This window comes from Ovis canadensis, chromosome 2 (assembly GCF_042477335.2).
Source record: "Ovis canadensis isolate MfBH-ARS-UI-01 breed Bighorn chromosome 2, ARS-UI_OviCan_v2, whole genome shotgun sequence".
Lineage (NCBI taxonomy): Eukaryota > Metazoa > Chordata > Mammalia > Artiodactyla > Bovidae > Ovis > Ovis canadensis.
In genome coordinates this window covers 14,310,046-14,335,792 of record NC_091246.1, presented here as the reverse complement: position 1 = coordinate 14,335,792, position 25,747 = coordinate 14,310,046, and the positions used below count along the sequence as shown (strand labels likewise).

At 38.8% G+C, this 25,747-nt stretch overlaps 1 protein-coding gene across 2 annotated transcripts in view; it reads right to left on the bottom strand.

The window, feature by feature from the left end:
- Window positions 1-25,747, bottom strand: part of TMEM245 (transmembrane protein 245) — a 79,658-nt gene that overhangs the window by 36,429 nt on the left and 17,482 nt on the right. Inside the window, exons 4-10 of one of the 2 annotated variants that reach the window (XM_069575499.1) lie at window positions 21,380-21,496; window positions 18,865-19,089; window positions 17,551-17,720; window positions 14,538-14,561; window positions 9,195-9,299; window positions 6,161-6,243; window positions 5,012-5,102 (exon numbers count right to left, since the gene is read on the bottom strand). In XM_069575499.1, the coding sequence (XP_069431600.1) occupies window positions 5,012-5,102; window positions 6,161-6,243; window positions 9,195-9,299; window positions 14,538-14,561; window positions 17,551-17,720; window positions 18,865-19,089; window positions 21,380-21,496 (815 nt within the window). The remainder of the gene's footprint in view (window positions 1-5,011; window positions 5,103-6,160; window positions 6,244-9,194; window positions 9,300-14,537; window positions 14,562-17,550; window positions 17,721-18,864; window positions 19,090-21,379; window positions 21,497-25,747) is intronic. The other variant, XM_069575500.1, reaches the window with a different exon arrangement.

Sequence of the window (25,747 nt, the reverse complement as noted above, 5' to 3'; positions counted from 1 at the left end):
TGGTTTTCAATATGTATTTCCTTTTGTGTGACCTAACCATACAAGGAGATCCAACCAGTCCATTCTGAAGGAGATCAGCCCTGGAATTCCTTTGGAAGGAATGATGCTAAAGATGAAACTCCAGTACTTTGGCCACCTCATGCGAACAGTTGACTCACTGGAAAAGACTGATGCTGGGAGGGATTGGGGGCAAGAGGAGAAGGGGACGACAGAGGATGAGATGGCTGGATGGCATCACTGACTCAATGGACATGAGTCTGAGTGAACTCCAGGAGTTGGTGATAGACAGGGAGGCCTGGCGTGCTGCGATTCATGGGGTCGCAAAGAGTCGGACATGACTGAGCGACTAAACTGAACTAAACCATACCTTCTGACCATTTAATGCTGATCTTATAGATCTGGACCAGTTTTTTGACATACTTGATACAAACATATCTGCTCAGTGTTTTCTCTTACATTTGATTTATTCATAAACCAAAGACAAATTAGTGAATATAAAAGCCATTCATCTTTGCATAGTATTTTAGTTTACAAATGGCTTTCACCTACATTCTGTGACCTTTGCAACAATCTCAACAAAGTTAGACAGAAAAAGGTTTGGTTAACCCTTTATTCTTTTAAAATGAGAAAACAGAAAGAATCTATAATAGGCCCAAGGTCATGCAGCTAAGAGTTGGGATTAAAAGTAGCAGAGTTAGGATCAAAAGTTGTCTAATAGTCTTTCATCTATAGCATATATAACCTATGAACAAAGAACATCTAACAGAGCAAATCATCCACAATAATTAAAAACCAGCATTACCCCTATTCTAACTCTCCCTACTTATTTTACAATCATGGGGACTTAGTCTTTTTAAAAAAGTTTTATTTATTTATTCATCCGTAATGTTTTTGGCCGTGCTGGGTCTTCATGGTTGAGGTGAACAAGGGTTTCTCAAGTTGCGGCGAGCAGGGGTCACTCTCTGGCTGTGGTGTGCGGGCTTCTCAAGGTGCGGGCTTCTCTTGCTGCAGAGCACTCGCGCTAGGCGTGCAGGCTACAGCAGCTGCAGCGCACGGGCTTAGCTGCCCACAGAGGTGGACTCTTCCCTGATCAGGGATGGAACCCATGTCCCCTGCCTTGGCAGGCGGGCTTTTAAACTGGACCACTAATGAAGTCCTCTACTGACTTTAACTGTGTTTTTTATATATTACAATCATCAGATTCTCACAGTCCTATGACCTGTCAGCCTCTGGGATCTCCTTTTACCAGAAGAGGCCTAAAATGGTCACAGACAGCCTCCAGTTTTGGCTGCTTGCACAGTGGCCTTTACTGCAATAAAGAGCTATTTCAAACTGACATCTCCTTTAGCTGTCTCACTCCCAGCACAACAGTGAATAACTAAAATACCACAACTATTAACTAAAAGGAGTTGTTGCTGTTTAATTGATAAGTCATGTCTGACTTTTGCAACCCCATGGATGGTAGCCCACGAGGCTCCTCTGTCCATAGGATTTCCCAGGCAAGAATACTGGAATGGGTGGCCATTTCCTTCTCCGGGGGATCTTCTTGACCCAGGGATCGAACGTGCCATCTCCTGCACTGGCAAGATTCTTTACCACTGAGCCACCTGGGAAGCCTAACTCAAAGAGAGTTCAGCAAAATTTTGCAGCATGTTATAAAACACTCTTTTCAAATTTGTGGCGCTATCAATCATAGCAGAATACTACAGACCCCAATTACCAGCCTGCAACATTGTATTATCAAAAGTCACAAGGAAGACTGGGCCAGAGAACTGAGTTTAATAGGCACATCACTGCTGTTACAAAAAATCACTGCAGCACGCATACCGCTAGTGGTATGAGATGCGCTTTGTAAACGAAACATAATTCGACACTAAGAGCAGTCAGAATGCCATCTGAGGGCTGTGTAACTGAAGGCAAACAGCCTAATCTGCAAATATAGGAGTAAGTCAGAAGGCAAATGTCTGTTCCAACCTTGCTTGAAATCTTGGCAGCATCTGATACAACCAACCAAGTCTTTCTTGAACCATTTTCTTCTGCAGGCCTCGCTGACACACAGGGTACAACACAGGGCTCCTCCTCCTCCATCTTCTCTGCTGGCTCACTTCTCTGGCCTTCAAAAGCCTAAGTGTGCAGGAAATCTGGTCCTCCTCAAGCTATACTCTCTCCTTAGGCCACAATACAGGCTTAATGGTGTCCTCCACTTCTAAATTCTTATGTAAAGTCCTAACCCCTAGGACCCCAGAATGTGACTGTATTTGGAGACAGGGTCTTGAAGAAAGTAATCAAGTTAAAATGAGATTACTGAACGCTGAGGAAAGAGCAAACTAGGGGGTCTGATTAGAACCATAACAATGAACAGAGGACATAGGAGATACAGCTGACAAAGTAGGCTAGAAGCAGATAGAAAGTAACCTTCTCTGTTCATACCTAAACGTAGGCTATAAAAACCTTTTTTTTTTCTTTCCTGAGTGTGGCATTCCATCCCCACTTAGTTTTGGCCCTTTCTATACTGTAGTTCTTAGGATTCAATTCTTATTTGACTCTTAGCTGGATAAGATCTGAGCTACCTCTGCAATGTCAATGACTCTTTTTAAAAAAAAAAAAATTTATTGAGATATAACTCACACACCTTACACTTCACCCATTTAGGTGTATAACTCAACAGTTATTTTGCATCCACAGTTATGCAATCATTACCACAATCGATTTGGAACTTTCTCAAGCCCCCAGAAGTTAACTCCATACTCATTAGTAATCACTCTTCCATTTCTTCCCAATCCTCCTACCCTTGAAAACCACTACTCTACTCTGTTTCTATAGATAAGCCTCTTTCACACATTTTATATAAATGGAATCATACTTATGTGGTCTTTTATGACTTCTTCTTTGACTTAGTAATGTTTTCAAGGTTCATCCTGTTGTAAAATGTACCAGTACTTCCTTTTTATGGTTAAGTAATATTCCATTATACAGATAAACCACATTTTATTTGTCCATTCAATTTAATGGTTGTTTTTAGATATTATCCCTGTGCCTCCTAAATCAGGATCTCAAATATTTTTCAACTTTTTGTAGAAAATCATGTCTCTTCCACGGTCTTCCATTTTAAAGACTCTCAAGTATAAGGTTTCAAACCTATTTTTTCCTCTAAGTAATTAAAAATTTACTTTAAAATCTAAGGCACATTCTTCCAGCTATCCAAATTCCCTTTATTATTTTCCCAAATAGGTAAGAATTCCAGAATAAAAGTTTCTCCTGAACAGATAATTCAAGAATTAAATGCTAGGTTATCCACAGAATAAGTCCGGCAAACATATATCTAAGCATCTAACAGTCCTCTGCAATATTCGGTCTCCCTTCCATGACGGTTCTGAGAGGTGGATCCACACACAGTGGGCCCCTGACCAACACTGGTTTGAACAGTGCAGGCCCACTTACATGTGAATGTCTCTCACTAAATATGTACTACAGAGGCACAAGATCTGCGGTTGGTTGAATCTAAGAATGCAGAGCCAGGTACATGAGAGCCAGCGGTAAAGTCAGGGACTTTCCAACTACAGCGAAGGTCAGCACCTCTAACCACCACATTGTTCAAGGTCAACTGTACTTATCTTTTGTTTACTCAATAGACATTTTCTTTAAAACTTCCATGTGACAGTGGATTTGGCTATCTGGTATGGACCCAGGAAAATCAGTAACACGTCTTTCTCCTAACTTTTAACTTGACCACGATTCTGTCCTTAGGTTAGCAGATTATTCTATGTATAGTGTGATTTCCAAGAGGTGGCGCAGTGGTGAAGAATCCATCTGCCAGTGCAGGAGATACAAGAGATGCGGGCTTGATCCCTGGGTCGGGAAGATCCCCTGGAGGAAGAAAGGGTAACCCACTCCAGTATTCTTGCCCAGAAAATGCCATGGACAGAGAAGCCTGGCAGGCCACAATCCCTGGGGTCACAAAGAATCAGACACATTTGAGCAACTGAGTAGGCATGTATACACAGTGTAATTTCCAAGATACCTTTTGTTTTTTAGATTCTGAATTTGCATTTTAAACAGGGAATTTTTTGGCACACATCTCAGTGCAACAAGTTTTGGCAATCCCTAGATAACCCTAATTACTCATACACTGAAACTACAAATTACCTTCATTTCCACAGGAAAAACTAGGGAAAAAAGTGATGTCCCACATCTGTATCATGGAGTCTGATTCTTAGCCACAAGAGCTGTGTCTTTTCCTCTGCCTTTCGCTTCCCCTTCACAAAACTTCAGTCAAACTCACCTCCTCAAGTACACGCCTATCTCTATATCTTGGATCACATAAATACCCCTTCTTAAAATACACTCTTCCTTCTCTCTATTCATCCAGGATCTATCATTCCATTCCTTCACAGTTTATCTCAAGTGCCACATTAAAGCACTTAAATCAGTTCCGGGCACACACTTCTGGCATATCATAGTAGAAAGAGCAAAGGATTTAGAATTAGTCTTCAGTCTGAAAGCAAGCTCTGCAATTTATTACATGACCATTGGGAATTTACTTAAGTAAATTTACTTAAGTCTGTTTCCTTGTCTATAAAGGGGGTAAAATAATTCAGACTACTATAGGTTTCTTGGAAAGATTAAATGAAACAAATTGGAAACTGTCAAGTACAGTTATCAGCAGATAATAAAATTTAATAGGTGTTAATAATTTTTTCTCCACAAAGCCATATTTGATCAGCCAAGCTTAGAGATCATTCTGCCCTAATGCACAAACAATGAATCAGATCTATTTTGAACATGAAGCAAATGCCCAGCCTCTTGGATTGTTCGAGCTACCAGCAATTATCAATAGGACTGTCCAGATGGTTTTATTTCATCCTGTGTTGCCTGTTGATTTATAGATTTAAGCCTATTTCAATAACAGAAATTATAAACAGAATCTCCATTTTTGCTTTATCAAAGCAAGAAGTCACTACCAATGAAGACCCTGCAAAGAAAAAGCTGTGAAAATAGGCTCTTCTCTTACCTTGTGGGTTATCCATTCTCGTCCATACTGATATACGTTGTTGGCTGCAGAATTAAGGGCTCTTTGGACAACCTGAGCCTCAGGAAGCCAACTAATTCAAAATAAAGAAAGAAAAAATGAAAAACTGGTATAGTGTACTGCACCAGTAATCCCTGGAACTTAATTTTTTAAACAATTATTTAAAATTTACAATTCTAAAACTTGCAGAGTACTTCCTAACTTAAATTACTGACTACCTTGGGGGTAGTTAAAAAAAATAAGAGGAGGCCATACAATTTGTCATCAAGCTCAATTAGGTGAACAGCATAATCCTAGGAACACTCTCCACGAAGACGTAAAAACTCTCTCACAGAAGCCAAATTAAACAAGTAGGCAAAGAGATCCTACAGGTGTTGGCAGACTTTTCTTTTCTGTTAAGGGCCAAGGCGTAAATATTTTGGGCTTTTCGGGACATATGATCTGTATTACAACTACTCAATTCTGTCTGCTTTTTTCTGCAGCCTCCAAATAGCCACAGACAACATGACATGAACAGGTGTAGGCTGTTCCAATAAATCTTTATAGGAATAGGCGGTTGGATTTGGTTCTGAGCCGTAGTCTGCCAACTCTGCCACAAAAAATGATACAGTATGGGAATGCTGCTGACTCTGCCATGGGGGGGATTCTCTTGAATCCCTTAACCTCTGATCCTGTTTCCTCATCTGTAAAATGGGGATAAACTCTTCAGAGAACAACATAAGGTAGGGGAAAGCTTAGTAAATCAAAGACATGTTGTAAACTGTGAGACTCAATTCAATATTCGGACTTTCCCCTCTGCTCCCCTCCATCCCATTACATGTCGTTCTTATGCAAAAATGACAACATTTAACAAAGTTTTGCAAACTCTTCTCTATTCTCTCTTCCAAGGTAACTGTACCAATGAAGGTCATTTCATAAAAACAGACATAGAACCTAGGCCATCCATCTCTGTTTGTCAAAATTACATCCACCATCCCATTACATGTCATTCTTATGCAAAAATGACAACATTCACAAAGTTTTGGCAAACTCTTCTCTCTTCCAAGGTAACTGTACCAATGAAGATCACTTCATGAAAACAGACAGAACCTAGGCCATCCATCTCTACTTTTGTCAAAATTACATTCTTACTTTGCCCACTCAGGATGATTTGCTAGAGTTTCATTAATCAAATTGCTTGTGACTTCAATCATGTGTACACTCTCTTGATGTACCTGTATTATGGACAAGAAAAGAGTATCCATGAAAATTAAACTCAATTTAACATTTATCTTTTATACTACTCTAGGAACAATGCTTTAAGCGTCAAGTAATTAGATATCTTAGTTTCAGTTAACTTAAGAGACCTGCACTGAACAGCCACTATCCATAACAAGGCAACTCTAGATTGTTTTGTAACTCTGAGAGCTGTCATTTTGTCTCAGTAAGCAAACAACTTACCTGTAATAACTGCAAAGTTTGTCTTCCCTGTCATTAATGTCTCTGCTCAGTGTTTTTTATTTTTTGAAAACCCCAAGGGTTCCCCCTGAACCTGAACAGCTAAACAGTCAGCCAACAACTCTGGCATAAAGTTATGCTCAGACACTTCACACTAGGAAGCTGCATCCTTTTAGCCTGAGATGTGTGAAACTTGAGAAATGTAATCAAAGGTACAACAAATGTGCAAATCTCCCTAGGCTTTCAATATTCACAGGATACCTTAGGGTCTCCCATATACCATTCTAAAATGTGATATATTAATCTCAGCCCTACTATGCCTCTCTTGCTTCCAGAACCTCTCTCTTTAATTCACAGCTTCTCTGCTGCCAGTCCCAAACCAAATACACCACAACCCATAAGAAAATCTGTAGGTTTTTTCTGCCCACACAAGGCAGAAGAGGATAAGTAATTCCAAGTAAAAGAGCCACAAACTACATGCTTTTACCAGATGCAGTAGCAGTTTTCCACAAGCAAACACTCCTCAAATTATTGCCTGGCTGATCATTTTTCAATGCCCTTATGGTGTTTATAATAATTTTTATACCATTTAATCCTTGCTTTAGGGAGAAAGGAATTACCTAACATCCTCAACCCTGCTATTATCCCAAAATATACTAGGAACATGGAGGCAAAAAGGATTTTCTGACAAACTGGATATGCATCTATTAATAAAAGAAAAAAAGCAGTCAAGAATGACCCTGAGGCTTTTCACCTGAGCAAGCAGAATGAAGCTGTCACTTACTTGAAATGAGAAGAACAGACAAGCATGGGAGGGTCTGGAATTCAGTTCTGACATGTTATATTTGAGATATCTATTAAGACTTCAAATGGATACTGTCACGGTGTTTTAGAGAACGATGCTTTTACTGGCTAGGAGAATGAACTAGATAACCAGTAAGTTTCCTTTAAAAGCTCAGTTTGCGTGAGTCCTAAACTACAGAGAAATGGTTCACTAATAATTGTTATCAAAGTTCAGGGAAGCAAAAGCTCACTGAAGCATGCAATGAACAAAGAAAAAGAAAGATGAAACAATTGAGATGAGCAGGCAAGAAGACCCTACACAAAGGGACAAAGAAGGGAAAGTAGAATAGGAGAGGGAAAAGAGAAAAAAAAAAAAGGAAAAGAATTACATACTGGTGAAAGGTTTCTCTAAGAACTAGAAAAACATACAGAGGAAGGTCAAAGACAGACCTCTCAAGTCTGTAGAGTCTAAATAAGTGACTAAAAATGTGATTAAAATCCAAAGAAAAGGTAAAAACTGCATTTTAATTGAAACAGGTACAGAGAGAACAGGTTGTTAGAAGGAAATGATAAGATCAGGGCATACTGAAGCTAAGAGTGACTGAGAACAGGACTTCCAAGTGAAGTCAAATAGTAGCAAACAGTGCAATCCTTTAGTTAATTGCTGCATATTAGATTATCTATTGCTAATAGGTACTACCATATCTCTACAGCACTATATGAAAACGGTTCTCATCCAGGATGTCAGGCAAGCGTCACAATTTCTTGAAAACAACATATAAAAATCTGGGGTGCAGAGTTCAGTAGGGTCCAAATAAAATAAAGACCGTGATAGACTACAAAAGTTTTTCAAAAAGCCAGTAAGAGACAAAAAATTTAGCTGAATTTTGGAGAATGATTTTCTTTGATGAAAGAGGGGTAATAAGGACTACATTTTTTAAAATTCTCTCAAAATTCGTCTGTTGAAAGCCTAACATCCAATGTTGATAGTTATAAGAGGTAGGGCCTTTGGGAAGTAATTAGGTCATGAGGGTGGCTCTCTTATGATGCGACTGGTGGTGGTGGTTTAGTCGCTAAGTCGTGTCTGACTCTTGTGACCCCATGGGCTGCAGCCCACCAGGGCTCCTCTGTCAATAGCATTTTCCAGGCAAGAATATTGGAGTGGGTTGCCATTTCCTTCTCCAGCAGGTCTTCCCAATCCAGGGATCGAACCCAGGTCTCCTGCACTGCAGGCAGATTCCTTACTGACTGAGCTACCAGGGAAGACCTGATGGGAGACATGATGGGATTAGTGTCCTTAAACGAATACAGACGTGTTCTTTCTCCCTATCATGTGAGAATACAGGGAGATCAGCTACCTATAAACCAGGAACAGAGCCTTTACCAAGAAGCTGACCATGCTCGCACTTTCACCTGGGGCTCTCAGCCTCCAGAACTATGAGAAATAAATGTTTGTTGTTTAAGACATTTGGTGTATGGTATTCTGTTATGGCAGTCCAAACTAAGAAGGTGGAAAGGAAATGCAAGCTGGAAGGATCTGGAAAGTCCTTCCAGAAATATCTTAATGGTAAATCAGCAGAAAGAACAATGAGACATGAAGGAAGGAACCAAATTCTGATAAGTGAACAGGATCTACGCTAGGAGTCATGGACCAGACCATAGTTCTCCTTTTGAGAGAAGAACCCACTTCTCCCTCAGTATCTCCATTTTTCATCTGCCATTTACCTCAGAGGATTTTTATGATAATAAAATTTTAATGATAAAAATACATTAGGCAAATTCATGGCAAAACCAGCAATACAAAAATCATAAATACTTTAAATGCTGTAATGATTTATAAGCAAAGTAACATTTCCTACGCATGCAACTGCTGGCTTCTTATCTATACAACAAATTCTAATAGTTAAAGAGTTTATTAATGGTGATAGTAATTGTTGTACTGTACCTTTGCAGTCAGGAGTAGGGCTAAAAGAAGTGTTCCTATCACTAACAAAAATATGATGAAAATGCTAATTATTTTGTCTAACATCTTCTCCAACCAGATGATCATCTGCACAGAAATGAGAAAGACAATTAGTCATCTCAAGCACAGCTTAATAAAAACACATGTGCATTCAAACATCATGAAGACAAAACAGGATATTCAGCATTGCAGAAACTATGGCATAATGATTAAAGCAGCGAAAGCTATAAGCCACTTTAGAAAATTAACTAACAGTGTTAATTGTTGTTATAGAAAGAGCTTATTATTGTCACTTCTAAGAAAAGGCAATCAATTTGAATATAACCTAAATCTATGCTTGGATTCTCATACTGTGGTATGTTGACATTTCAAATTAGAATTTATGATCTGATAAACATTCTAAACTAAATAATGACAATCCATTAGTGACCTCAAATCTCTACTGTCAATTAGCAAATAGATACGACTTTAGAAAAAGGATGACTCTTACAATAAAGATATGTCCTAAACTATACAGATAAAATAGGAGCAAATTAAAATAGGAATTACATTCAAAATATTTTTTTCTCTAATGTCATCAGGGTTACAAATAACATCTATTGTTACAGTAGTGATAAATACCAATTTCAGAATAATAGCTACCCTGGAAGCAAAAGGGCTGGGACACGGATGCACAATCAGGGAGGGGTACACAAGAGACTTCAGCTGCACAGGTAATATTTTGTCACACTGGAAGACAGGCATGTGGGTGCTCTTCTATCCTTTTATATTTGAAATATTTCATAATAAAATAAGAAATCCACTTGAAATTTCTATTCTTTTTAAACCATAAGCTTTATGACAAATTATAATTGACTATAAATAAAAAATAATCATTAATGCAGTGGTCATCTCTTAATCAATAATAAAAATTATGCTTTTCCAAAATGCCACTGCTGCTGCTGCTGCTAAGTCACTTCAGTCGTGTCTGATTCTGTGCGACCCCATAGAGGGCAGCCCACCAGGCTCCCTCATCCCTGGGATTCTCCAGGCAAGAACACTGGAGTGGGTTGCCATTTCCTTTCCAATGCATGAAAGTGAAAAGTGAAAGTGAAGTTGCTCAGTTGTGTCTAGACATTCTACTTTGAGTATAACTTCTCTCATCTTTCACAATCACAAATAATCCTACATTTTCTAAAACTTGTTTTCAGACTATCTAACCTGGACAGATTTCTAGAATTCCTGCCATGCAAAGCTACCAATTAACATTTCAAAAATACAACCAGACTAATGATTGAATACCACAATGTACCCCTCCATCCCAACATAAGCACTGATGAGTAAGTTACTCTTCTTTTAAATATGAATTATGCTCTCCAAACAGTTAAACATCCAAGAGCAAAGAAGGATGGTTAAAACAGCATGTCTTCTAAAACATCTGCTTTCTATTCAAAGATTATAAGCTTGCACTTCCTTATCTTTCAGGAAGGACACTGTCACCAAAAGATCGATGCTACAGTGAACTCAAAGATAAACAGTGCATTTTTATCTTGACAATTACAGCTTTCAAACAGAAGAGTTAATTTTCAGTGCATGCTACAAAGCATCAAAGACAATGCAGAGATTTAAAAAAGTAATAACAAGTTTCTAAGATATGGAAGGTCAGAGGTCATATTTTGAATGTAAGTTCTAAAATCGGTGAAAGTGAAAAGTATCACAATCAGAAACTAACTCAACATCTAGTTTTTGAAAGTTTCCTGAGCAAAGAGCTAGTGTTGCATGATTCCTCTTTGTACCTCCAAAACCTATCAGTGCACAGCATGTGGTAAAAGCTCAGTTAATCCATATCTGAATAGCCAAAATAAAGAAAATATCAGAATTAAGATTGGATTGGGTATTCACAAATTACAACTTCTGAAAATAACTTAGGGGCCTCAATTTTTTTTTTTAGAAAATTCACATCCTGAAATACATTAACATAAAAGATGTTTTTATTTGGAAAGTATCTAAAGTTATATCTGAGTATTTTTAACATATAAAACATGGAATATTTACAAACACATTATGTACAACAACATTACAAAAGTCAAACTTTTGTTTTCAAGCCAGGGTAGAATTTTCCTATCACAAGCTCTATATACCTAAGGACTGGAATAAGAGACACCTAAATAAAAATTTATTTTCAAGAGATAATACTAAGGGTTAGATGTTTTATTGATGATTTAAAATACAGGCAGGAACCGTTTTATTGTGTTTCAATTTATTGTGCTTTGTAAATAACATGCCTTTTTACACATTGAAGATTTGTGGCAACCCTGCATTGATCAAGTATATTGGTGCCATTTATTCCAACAGCATCTGCATATTTTGTATCTCTATCACATTTTGGTAATTCTTCCAATATTTCAAACTTTTTTGTTATGATATTTACTATGGTCATTTGTAATCAGTGACTTTTGATGTTACTACCACAACTCACTGAGAGCTGAGATGATGTTTAGTCTTTTTTTTTTAGCAATAAAGTATTTTTAATTATGGTTTATATAATTTTGCAGACATAATGCTATTACACATTTAATAGACTACATGTGTCCAACTCAGTCACCAACTTTTTACCACTGCACCACCTATTAAGCCCAACAGACTACAGTATGTGAAAGCGAGTCACTTAGCCTGCCCGACTCTTTGCGACCCCATGGACCTGTATAATACAGTCCATGGAATCCTCCAGGAGAGAATACTGGAGTGGGTAGCCTTCCCCTTCTCCAGCGGATCTTCCTGACCCAGGGATCTAACCCGGGTCTCCTGCATTGTAGGCAGGTTCTTTACCAACTGAGCTATCAGGGAAGTCCAGACTACAGTACAGTACAAATGTTATATGTACTGCGAACCCAAAGAAAACCATATGACTTGCCTTATTGCAATATTCACTTTACTGCTGTGGTCTGGAACTCAACCCACAGCATTTCCAAGGCAGGTCTGTAAATAAAATCGCTTAAGATGTTCCATACACAAGCAAAAGGTGTGTGTATGGCGGGGGTTGGGGGAGGTTTCTATTTACATATGGCCAGCTAAGATAAGGTGAGAAAACAGGCAAAAAGGAAGATAGCAAAAGTAAAAGAGAAGAAAAAGAGGAAAAGAGAGACAGGAAAGACTTAAAAATGTGGAGAACTACAAGGGCCAATCGAGAGGAAACAATCAAAGAGGATAGAAAACTTATGGAGGAAACGAACCTCCTAAAAGAGTGAATGGAACAAGACTCATAAGGAAACTGCAACTCATAGACACAGAAAGAGAAATGTGGTCAGAGGAAGCGAAGGAGAAAGGGAAGGAGATGAAGGAGAGAATTCGTAAAGAAATGCCAGAGGCGCTGTCCCATGAGGCTGTGCTCTGCTTTAAGCAAGGGGAACCACACTGCCTGTTGATCCCTACCCTGCTCCATTTATTTCCCAGTTTATTTTAGGTTTGAGACTTTATATTCTAAAAGTAGAAGGGGAGTACTTTTAAAATGACATTCTGAATGTTTTAAGTATAAATAAAGGGCATGCATTTTTTTAAATGTAGAAATGTCAGTAAATACATAGTTATATCAAAAGATACTCTGAGGCTTCTAAACTGACTCGCCTTCTTTGTCAAGTTATGAAGAAATTGCCATTCCACTACCGAGTTTTCTATGCATTATTCTGGACATGTAGGTTTTTATTTTGCTTTGTTTTTCTTAACCTAATTCTAGCAGTCTCAGTGCAAATAATAAATACTGAGAAATAAAACAACTAAGTCTCAAGAAACAGTTACATTTCAATTAATCACGGCCGTGTTTCTCACGCTCACTTCTCTTGAATTAGTTTCTAATTCACTCCACTTGAACTTGGAAGACCAATACCCAATGCTGCAAATTTTCTGCCCTTGGATGAAATATGTAACAAAACAGACTTCAATTTATTTATGTGCTTTCCCGGGGCACAGGCCCTCAGAAGTTACAGCAGTTACTCCAACTCTACCCCAATACTTTACCTATGCTACCCAGAATCAAAGAAAAGGAAAAGGTTACCTGACTCCTTGAGAATCTTTTAAAACTAATTCACAGTCAGTCAGCTATGAATTAGGTAACCTAACTCAAGTCACCAGAGGTTAAATCAGATTGAACCTAATGACTTCAGCTCTCCTTTCTCTCATCTCTTGAGAACAATTTCATTTCAATAAAAACAAAGTAGGGAAATACATAAGACCACCTACTTTAATCAAAGTAAGAAAATATAACTTATTCTGTAGCACTATCATTTGCCAAGGATTGAACTCATTTACTCATATTTGTTTTGCAGAGCGAGGTACACAGAGCCATTTGTGTATGTGTGTTTGCATTTGTGTATGCTGATTTTACACACTGTTGATTTTCAATCCAAAGTTTAAAAGTGTAATAAGCACTGTCAATAAGTCTCCCTTTCTTCTCTTTCGACAGAAAGAATGAAACTCTAATCTTTACACGCAAGAGCCTCATTTTGAACTATTTCTAAGAGGTAACACATTTTTCTTGAGGCCTGCTATAATATTTTCACTGAAGATTTTTGAGGTCTTATCGTGCTTAATGACAATATACATGAATGATATCATCTTTTGCTATCTGCCCTAGGGATGTGATAACACTGTCAGAAATACTGTATGTGTACTATATATCAAAGGTACGGTACTCCAAATCTATCTGGATTAGGCTTCATTTAAGTTACTGAAAATTCCATGCCAATCATGTGAGGCATTGACCATAGATACAACCTCACACTTTGGGAAATACATAAAACTAGATGTCATGGGCCATGACTACACCGTTTTTTGAGATAAAAAATAAAATTTTGAAACACTAGCTATTAAAAAAAAAAAAAGACAAAAAACACTATGGGCCAAGAGAATCATACAAATATTTCACAAGTCTTTTTTAAAAAACTGTGGTGTTATTTATAGAAAAAGTAGCCATAAAGAGTTCTCTTTCCTTTTCAGTAACTTTTGCCTAAAATGCTCTCACACATCAAAGGAGACGAGAGTATCAGGCTGGACCACATTTATAGAGCTGAAAAGGTCTAGGGGTTACTGTGGACAAAAGGACCATGAGACCGAATGTCAACACACTCAGGTAAGGAGATACCATCCACGTCCTAAATAAATAGCTTTAAGTTTTTTAGCAAATTGCACTGTGGCAACATTAATGCTTCACGACCTTCCATAGCTTATAATTAGAACTTTAAAAAACAAAAACTTAGTCTGACATATGAACAGAAACAGGGTGAGAACGGAGATACGGGGGGGAAGTTACAGAATTCAGTAGTAAAAATCAACATCCGGGTGTTCATTTACCTTCTTATTTAGCCAGTGCCAGAGCTTGAGGATAGGGGTAAAGGTGAGAGAGAAGATAAGAACAGTGGCATATCATTAGAGAATGCAGTAACAGTATGAAAAGAAGAGAGAGTCACTGAGAGCATGAGGAGGAAATTATCTCAGACAAAGGAAAAACTGGGAAAAAAACTGAAATGCTTTAACAAAGTTTCGAAATCAAGTGAATGTAGTATTCCTTTAAGACCCACGATTGAAATGATGATAACCACAAACTTTGTTCGAAATTCAATGATCAAAAGTACATAAAGATAACCTGAATGTTTACAGGCTTAAACTTTCATACCAAATTCCAAAGATCAAAGCGGTGATTAAGATTTTTCACATACCATGCATTAAAAGGATTTTCAGTCCCTATGTAAACTAACTCCTGTTCACACACTACATTTTCATTGAACTTTGTAGTTGCAGCTTTATAATAGCACTTATTTTACGTTTCCTAGAGTAAAACATTTCAGTGCTCATTTGGAACAGTGAACACTTGGCCAAAAAGGAGACATATTTAAGATTCTGATCATATTAGGCGCGTTTTCTTCCATTTCCAATTTTTTAGGCATGCATTTTTCTATGTATGCAATATCCTGCTGTTTTTTCACATAGGCCTTACCTCATCTACACCTCACAATATTTAGCACTATAATAACTAATGCTAGTTAATGGTCACATAAAATAAAAATCAGCAAACATAGGATTTAAAGCATTATTAGTGATATAAAAAGCATAAAGACTAAAAAGCTTAATTTCATCTGAATGACTAAATGCTCTTTGCAGTTATTCCTAGCACACCTAGTACATGTTTGGACACACACTTCGAACAACCTTCTCTAGATGGATCATTTCAACGTTGGCCCCAATCAATTGAAATTAAATAGAAACACAGAAAATGGATTTATTCCCCAAAGCAGGACCCCCATATATATTATACATAAAACATAATTTTGGCATCAATTATAACTGAACAAATATTCATTTGTGATACCCATTTTTTCTGATATGTATCATATGTAACAGAAAATGCTAGTTTTATTCATTTTACTGTCTCTCTTCCTGAAGAACAGCAGACTGACATATAAATTAGAATAAAAATGACAAACTTTTACAAGACTAACCCTTAACAAATGCTTTTTGATGCCCCTGGAATTTCAACCAACACAACTATACAGTTGTCCTAAATGAAGTGTTCCCAGTACAAGTATATGGGAACACTGAAAATAGGACTTAGTTTTTACGCCATCTGATAGTGGTAAGACAAAGAAATTAACTGTGTAAGAGTCACCCTCTTTAAACAGCTTGAAGCGATAAATCTGCTCTAATAAGATAAAACTTCACCTTAATCAGGGAGATGTGATAAACATGTTGAAATCTGTGAGAAGTCCTAGATTCTTATTTTAAAAATTGAAAAAAATTAATAAGAACACAATAGGCAGGGATTTCCCTGGTGGTCCAGTGATTAGAACTCTGTACTTTCACTGCCAAGGGCCCAGGTTCAACCCCTGGTCAGGGAACTAAGATTCCCACAAGCCACGTATCATGGTCACAAAAGTCACACACACACACACAATAGGCAAATTAAAAAAGAAAAATATAAACAGCCAAGAAGCAAATAAAAGAATGGTCAACTCAACTGTTATTTTTAAAATTTTCAAATTAAAGCAACACTGAGATACTTCTTTTTACAAAACTAAAATGGACTTTGTTATACCATAATGTTGAGTACCGGCAAGAGTTCAAAGAAATGGGCATTTTCATATGCTGCTGAGGTGGGAATTAAAACTAGCAGACTTTCTGGAAGACAACCAAGCAATCTCTTAAACATATGTACCCCCTGCACCTCCTTTGACTTCCTCCCCCTCACATGAACTCCAGATACTGTTCTTGTCTCTATCTACATTTGCTTCATCCAACAGTGTTTTCCAACCTTAAGCCACGGATGGACCTGTTAAAAGTAAAAGTAGTCACCAGCCCTGTGATAAAGTCCAGCTTGCACAGCACGGCACACAAAAAGGTGTTCTCAATCCAGTCCTGCCTGACTCTCCAGCTCTGCCTCCCACTAATCACCATTTCACATATCCCACTTTGTTCACTAAGAACTCACTCTGTGGGAGTCCCTGTACCCTTTGCTCCATTTACCCGCTCTTCTTGCCATGCCTCTCTAATAAACTCCTGGCAGTGCATCAAAATTTGCTTTGGTATCACCTTTCCCACTGCTCATCAACAGTGAGTCATTTCATTTCTTGCTCAGTACTACCACTGTATGCTGTACACACCTCTCCCCTCAAATTATAACAACGGCTTAACACTTAGAGAGCTTACAGTGTACCAGATCCCAGTCTAGGAACTGAACATGTAATAACTCACTGAACCCTCCCTACCATTCTGTGAGATATACTTGCTATTATACTTTATTCATTGGCACAGAAGGGTTACAAAACTCATCCAGGATCACAGAGCTAATGAGCAGGAGAACTGGGATCTGAATCTGAAGTTTGAATTCAGAGACTATGCTCCTAACATCAGCTTCTGAAACTAGCACAGCCTTTACATTTTAATGGATTGTTGTCTCCCCACTAAAACAGAGCTTCTGTACCTAGTTTTCCAGGATTCATCTGGTTTTCCCTAAAACTTATCCTATCTGACACATGAGAATTATCCAAAATTATTCACTGAACTGAGCTACACCTGGCTATATAACTTTAGGCAAGTCACTTAACCCCTCTAGATTTCAATTTGGTCCTTATAAATTGAGAGTTGAACTAGGTGCTCCTTTTCCCTCATTTTTAAATAGTAAAAATACTTACACAACACTTAATTCAAACTACCTCTATCCCATCCATCACTCTAAATTTCATCAGTTAGACATTAAATGTGTTATTAGCAAGAACAACGTAAATACTGATATACCATAAAATGGAATCTTTTAGACAACGAAATGCATAAGCTCTATTTGAAAGCAGCTCAAGTTATGAAAATACAGTACCTTGCTATCAACTTTTAACAAGAACTTCGCAAGCCCGATGATCGGCCATGGGGCCAGGGCTTGCTGCCGCTCCTTCAGAAAGCGCTCTGTGGCCTCCCACCACACAGCGCAGCGCTTCTCCAGGAAGTTCACAACGCCAAAGTGAATAACAAGCTTTTTGAGTACCCAGACTGTGAGGAAGGTGAGAAATACACACACACAAAAGACAGCGATTACAAACAGGTTCGGTTTCACAAAACCTTCCTAAAACAGGAAAGCCAGTGCTAAAATAAAGATTATAGGTTTTGTTTTTGTTTAATGGAGGAGGGAAGGAAGAAAGTTCAAAATATTCCAGATTGATAGAACTGGGACACTTTCCACACAATCTCCACCTACCTATCTCCCACCTTCTCTGTGAAGTCTGAATCCTTGAAGGGGTCCAGGGATTCAAAGCCCATACAAACGTTAGATACCTTGATCATGAGGATTTCACTGACTACAGTCTTGGCCCCTCACACTGTACCATTCCAGGATAAAGCATACTAACCTCTGACCTGTCCTTGTCTCTTTGGCTATTATAGCTGCTCTTGCCAAATTTTGTTCCTTAGATGTTTGATGTGTACTCACCAGATAAGTAGAAGGTTTTCCATACACATCATAATTTTATACCCCCACAGGGTAACATTTTCATTTGTATTTCTATTTCTCTTCTTGATGCTCTGTACATCTGAATCTTTCACCAGGGTTCAGTAGCAACCAGGGCTGTTACAAACAGCTGTACACTACATGATTTCAGTGGGAACTACTCAAACTATAATATGAAGGTACCCCTCTGCAGGAGGGTAGTGTGGTTTCCCTTTAAACAGGGGTTAAACAAACAGGGGTTAAAAGCCAACTAAGAAGGAGGGACTGGAAAGAAGTGCTACTTATCTGTGAGGGTTGTCTTGACGTTTGGACCCTAGATAATTTGGTCCCAGCCCCTATGATTTCCCTAACTCCAGGGAGCTCTGTGTCCTTAGCCCTGGCCTTGTAATCTAACAGTTCACAGTTTACTATTTTGAACCATGAGCTCAGTGTTACATGCCAGGTCAACAATTCCTTCATCAGCATTTTTAAACCTCTGGAGAGGTCCTAGGAAGAAAGTTCCTACGGTCTCGAGAATAAGTCCAGGGTAATTACAGTTGTAAAAACTTTGTGGGGGCCATCATGTTCACAGCCTACTCCTCCTTTTTATTTAAAAAGATAGTAAAGTTATCTCAAACATTAAAAAAAAAATCCACAAATTAAAGAAAAAAAATCTTCAAAGGCAAGACAAGATCATCACTAACCAATTACCTGCAATAGGCACTGGCAGCAACTGTACAATCCACAGGTTTGACCAGATCTGGACTCCGACGATGGCCCAGAGGAGAGACACAAAGTAGACGTCACTAGTTTTCTTCTTCCTAAGAAACGTTCCAACTTCAGATCTCTGTCTGCCCAGAGTTGGTGTAGGGGAGGTGGGTGAAGAAGATGAGGACAGTGCTGGAGGGGGTTCTCCCCTGTCCATGGTTTCTGTCCCTGAGGAGGAAAAGCAAAAAAAAAAAAACAACTACATATTGGTCCACATTAATAAATAGTAATACAGAGCAATTAGCTAGGCTAGCCTGGTTCAAGCCTTCAAGATGTACTAAGATAGCATGATTACACTGGGTTAAAAAAGAAAATAAGACCCGGATGTATGCTTGCAAATATAATTTAAAAAAAAAAGGTGTGGAGAATTAACACTGACAGTGTTTACATCTAAGGAACTTAAGTTTGTTGAGAGATAGGATTGAGTATGAGAAATGGTTTATTTTTACTTTATATATTTTACACTGGTCAAGTTTTTTATGACATATTTATCATTTCTATTTATATATATGTAGCATTTAGATTTAAAAAAAACTAAAGAAAAACACATGACAAAGTAACAGATTTATAATTAGCCCATGAAAATTACTCAAACCATATAAAGCGATAAATATTAACATACAGAATTCTTTACCTAAAAATTCCTTCTCTTTTAACTTTATTGTAGATGTATTTATATGTGTTTCTGAAACAATATGGCTTTCCAGCATCATTTTATCTAAATGGGACCAGCTGCTCTTACAAGAACCCAGGGCTTTGAAGCGTATCTTTCTCTTAGAATGAAATATTAAAAAATAACAGGTTGCTGGGAGTGAATGAATCTTCAAATATAGGATATCACACTGAATTATTTCATAAGGCACTGCTTTCTAACAATGCAACTATTGCTATATTTCACTATTACTCAGAATACATCACAATGATGGAAATGATTAAGATCCTAAAACCTATATTTTGCCTTCTATTAAAAAAAGTTAATAATAAAAGTATATCATATTTCTTAAAGTCTAGGTAAATTTAAAAAAAAACACAAACACCCTTAATTTCAACACCCTATTTACCCCATTTTCTTTATACAGTTTTACACAGTTGTATCATTTTCCACTCAGAACCTTTCCCACTTTCTCCCTTCAGTTGAATGCCGACTCTAGGAGAAATAAGACCTTGTCTGTCTTGCTCTCCCCTCCACTGAATTCCTAGTGCAAAAAAATATTACCTGACATGTAGAAGGTACTCATTAAGTCTTTATTCTAAGAATGCCTTCCCTGTTATTTCATAACTTTCATAAGTAACCCCAAAATAGCCCTGTGAGTGCTTTACTATAATTTCTTTAGTGTTTTTTTTGTTGTTTTTTTTTTGTTTTTTGTAATGATGCTTAGCTGTGAGTACATTTTTACTACTGATGTAACTAGGACCATGTTTAAGTCAGCTCATCTCATGAAAACTAACATTCTACCCAGAGGTTTGGGGCTAAACATCAAGCTAATTATAACACACTTCTGTTTGCTCTCTGAATGTCTTCCTAATCTGGAAACTTTATGTTGCTGAATGTGGCAGATATTCATAAGAATAGTTAAGTCCATGACCAAAACATCATCCCCCCTCTACTCTGAAAACATAATTTAATGTGTACGAAAAGTAAGTTTTCCTACTATCCGAAATGCCTTCTTCTTAGCTGACCCCTTCTTTTAAGACTTCTCTAAAGTGAGTTCTTCCAGGAGAGCTCATGAAAACAATTCCTTAACTCTCAAACCTCCGGCACTAATGGGCCTCTTGGCACAGACAGACAAGACCTTTACATTCCTGAATTCTGTGTGAGTTTGGTATAAAACTACTAGCTGGATCTCACAGGAGCTCTGTGTCCAAAATAACTAGAGGATTCTGTTTTAAGGCAAACAGTCAATGTACTAACAGCAAGAGGCATGCAAAGCAAACTTTAAGAAGAAAAGCAAAAAATGCCAGAGAAATGAATGACTGGAAGATGGAAAATCAAAATCAAAAGAAAGAGATGGAGAAAAGGAACAATGACCAAAAAATGCAACATAAAGAGAGCAAAACAGAACAATGGAGGAGAATTGACAGTTGTATAAGAAATGGCAAATTAAAGGACTTAAGTAGGGGAAAATATAGACGAAAGTAAATGGGTCTTTAAGAAAAGGAAAATAAAATGAAAGGACAGTGAGAAAGAATGACAGAAAAATAAGAAAAGCCCTTTAGGAAAAAAAAAGGAAAGAAGAATCAAGATAAGAAACTTAAGAAGATAAATAATTAAATGAATGAAAAAAGTGATACATGAAAACAAAGATAGAAGGGAAAAAGTGCAAAAATAGGAACCAGAGAGAAAAATGAAGGACCAGTAAGTAGCATCTTGTGATGCCAGTGTCTCTCCTAATTTTATGCTCTATGTACATTCCATTTTCCAGAATGATTCTGAACGCATTCTCACAAGACCAGTCACCTGCAGGCTGGGTAGAGGTGTGGTCCTCAGTGCTTGATTCATACCCTGTGATAGAGATGGCCAAGGTTGCTAGAGTAGAAGCTGCCATGGAGATAACTTGTCCTGGTAACTCTGCTCCTGTAAAACAAGCATGCAGTTAAAAAGCTTTTTAAAGGCAATAAAAAAAAATGTAAAATAACTTGCAAACTGAAACACAGTCCTTAGTTTTTCAACAGCAATAAAACAAAATGGTTATTACTGACCCACTAGACCAGTGGTTCTTCATCAAGAGACAGCACTTAAAAGTCAACAGTAAAGTCTGCTAAAAAGGCAAGTTTCTGGATTCTCGCTCTCTCTCATTTGGGAACTTGATGCTGGTGCATGTGGAAGATAGACATAAACACGAAATGCCACACTTGTACTTTCACTTCACAGGCTTATATTAATGTACATCTCTGCTGAAAAACACTGCCACACCAAGTCTATGAGCTTCTTGAATGCAGACTTACTTTCCTTTGTATTAATAACTCCTAGTACAGTATGGAATAGCCCACGTGCATACTAAGTCGCTTCAGTCGTGTCCGACTCTGACACCCTATGGACTGTAGCCCACTAGGCTACTGTATCCATGGGATTCTCCAGGCAAGAATACTGGAGTGGGTTGCCATGCCCTCCTCCAGGGGATCTTTCCGACCCAGGGATCGAACCCCCATCTCTTATGTCTTCTGCCCTGGCAGGCAGTTCTTTACCACTAGCGCCAATGGGAAGTCCAAAAGAGCCCATACTTGTTTTCAATAACAACATTTCATGACTGAATATGCAAATGTATGGGTCTCACACAAAATCATGTCCCATCAATCCTCGACCTACGTGAGTTTGAACTGTGCAGGTCCACATATATGTGGGTTTTTTCCCCAATAACTATAATATCTGTATTTTCATTTCACAGATCTTTAAGTATCAGGAAAAGCTTTTGTTCAATGAGAGATCACAGGTGGAACTAGGATTTGAATTCCGATTCTACCCAGGCTGTTTCAGCTTCCTGCTTTTGGGTGAGTCATTTATCAATTCCTTTTTGAAGCAGAGATAGGAGTTCACAGTTGACTGCATGGGGGAGTCACTGCCCCTACCCCTGACATGGTGCAGGGGTCAACTGAATATCTATAAAGTCCATAATTCATCACAGACAAAATCTACCACCTGAAAATCTAGAAGATCATCACTACCCCGTTTCACAATCTAGGTTCTCGTGTTAAGTATCTAACAGGTGTAAACCAAGTTTAACCTAGATCCAGGAACACATTCACACTCAATGAGGTCTATGTAACGATCAGCCTTTAATGTGCTATGGCAGGCGATGTGGACTAGCTCACCCAACGCCTGGTTCCAGTGTGCATTCCTGTACCTAGAGACTGGAAAGCTAAAGACTGTTGCCTGGACTCCTTTGCAGCCATCGCTCCACCTGTGATGTAGTGGATACCAGTGCAGGCACGCCTGTGCAGACGTGGAAGCCCTCAGCAACTCACTGTAATTTGGAAGCTCTCATGTCAAACACAGTCATGGAGACACGTGTTTTTCCTGCAGGAACTTAGCAGACGTTCCAGAGGTTCTGCCGTCTGATCTCCGGCTCTGTGGCAAACAGCAGCAGCAACACTACGTGGCACTTCTGCTCAGACGGTCCTTGGGTGTTGCTGAGCATTTCTCCTGGTTGCATTGCTTCTGCATGTCAGGTCCAAGCTCAACTGTCTGATCTGTCCAAAAATTCTGTGTGTACAAATTCTTTATGCTGACCAATACCCCTTTCTATTAAGACTAGTTGGCATGAATTCCATTGCCCAACTAAGAACAAGCGTTCTTAGTCACCAAATCATACATACGCCCACATTCATACAGCTGGGACCTTTCAGTAGGCTGATATTCAGTGTGACAACGTAAAGTTCTGCCAGGCCAATGAAAAGAGCCATGACTTTCAGAAGGTCAGTGAATTACAGCTCCAGATAAACTTCATATACCCAACAAATCCAAGGCTGGCCACCTCTCACAGGTAAGCAGGCAGTGCCTGAGATGGCTCTTCGGTAGATTCAGCTCTCAGGAGCAAGAGCACCCATCTTGCCCAGTCACATCCTATCCCTCCTCTAGTAAATGTCTTCGTAACCTGAAAGAGGCTTATTTTAGACAAAACAAGAGAAATCCAAAGTTATTATCTGGGAAGAGCATAAATTAGATATCTGGATTGGGACCTATTCTCCTGGCATCGGTATCTTAAGGGCTGTTTTGATGCTGAAAAGAGAAAAAGGGCTGAGAGAGAAAGACAGTATCTTTCGTCTCATACATGTTTCCATTACTCACTGTATTGAAAGCTGAGAATAAAAATACAGACCCCGCCCCAAAGGAGTTAGGTGAAAGAGATAAATACGAATCAAAGAACCACACAAATAAACAAATGTATACAAATTATGATCACTGCCATAAAGGAAAAATACTGGGTATTTTATGAGTTCCTAACTGAAGAAATCTGACTTAGTTTGGGAAATCAGGAAAAAGCCTTTCTTTAAGAAATAAAAATGAAGCTGATATACAAAAGACGAGGAGGAACTAACCAAAGGAAAGTATAATCTTTTAGACAGAAGGAAGAGAATAAGAAGGCTGTAAGTGAATAAGCTGGCATGTTGAAGACACTGAAAGGCCAGTGTGTCTGGAACACAGAGATGGCAAGCCAGATGATGAAAGTCACAGAAGACCATACTAAACGACTTTAGTCTTTATCCCAAAGGAGTAGGAAAGCACTGAAGAGTTTTTTTTTTTTATTGAAATACTACTGAGATAATTGTAACATCACATGCAGTCTTACAAAATAATACAGAGCGATCCTGTCTATCTTTTATCCAGTGTCCCCTTTCCCACCACGGTAATATCTTTTAAAACTGTAGCACATTACTACAATCAGAGTGTCAGCGTGGATACAAGACACAGAAGTTTCGTCACTGCAAAGATCTCTTATGTTGCCCTTTTATGGCCACATCTCCCAACTCTGTAAATAATCAGTTTTAGGGATTCAAAAGGATCGTTCTTACTGTTTGATCAAGAACAGATTAGAGAAGACCAGGAGGGGGTATAGGAAGATGCATTACTGCAACACTACAGGCAAGACAGGATGACAGCATGGTCTGCACTGGTTAACAGGGAAGAAGCTGGGAAAAGTAGCCGCATTGAAGAGACAAGAGATAGTCAACGCTGACCGGATTTGGTGATGAAATAATAAAGGATGCAACCATGATCCCCCAAGATTCCAGATTATGATCAGACAGAACGCATGTGGGGGAAATGGATGGAGATTTTAGATACATCAAAGTGCTTTTCAGACTGTCAAACAGAAATCTTTAACACACACTGATTACACCAGAGACTCGAGAGGTCTTAGATTCTTGGGTGCCCACAAAAGATTTCTTGGGCTCCACTTAAGAGCAAAGGTTGGGAACACCTAATGACTAATGGCCTGGGACAGCACGATAAAGGGAGAAATGCTTCCAGTCAAAACTTGAAGAATTCTCTCATGAGACTGAAGACTAATCCCAGGCCCTCAATCACTACACCCACCCTTCACAAGGGAGAAAGATGAAGTGGTGAGTCATCTTTGAGAGACTGACAAGAAGTCCCTTGGTGGTTAGGTAGCTCCAAAATAACAAGATCATTTTACAGTTCCTCAAATACGGGCTTTCAGGTTAGCTGAAAAAACCCACCCCATTTGGGCATTTGTACATTGGTGTAAAGGAGAAGGGGATGACAGCGGATGAGATGGCTGGATGGCATCACTGACTTGATGGGCAAGTCTGAGTGAACTCCGGGAGTTAGTGATGGACAGGGAGGCCTGGCGTGCTGCCATTCATGGGGTCGCAAAGAGTCAGACACGACTGAGTGACTGAACTGAACTGAACTGTATACTTCTCAACCCCCACTAAACATTCAGTCGCCTTCCCAAGTGGCTCAGTGATAAAGAATCCGTCTGCCAATGCAGGAGATGCAGGTTTGAGCCCTGGGTAGGGAAGATCCCCTGGAGAAGGAAATGGCAACCCATTCCAGGATTCTTGCCTGGGAAATCCCATGGACAGAGGAGCCTGGTGGGCTACAGTCCACGGGGTCCCAAAGAGTTGGACATGACTCAGCAACTAAACAGCAACAAGCATTCATTCACAAGCAGGTGACTAGGCTACGTGCTGGGCTGAGAGACTAAGTAGTCTCAAGCTCAGTCCCACACTAAACTATGAGTTATGATTCCGCATGTTAAGAGCTAAGCTGGATGGAAGTGTAGAATGTTTGACCTCCCCTGCTTGGGAGGTCAGGGAAGAGTTTCCAAAGGGACTATCTAACAAGAATGGTAAAAGATGCCAC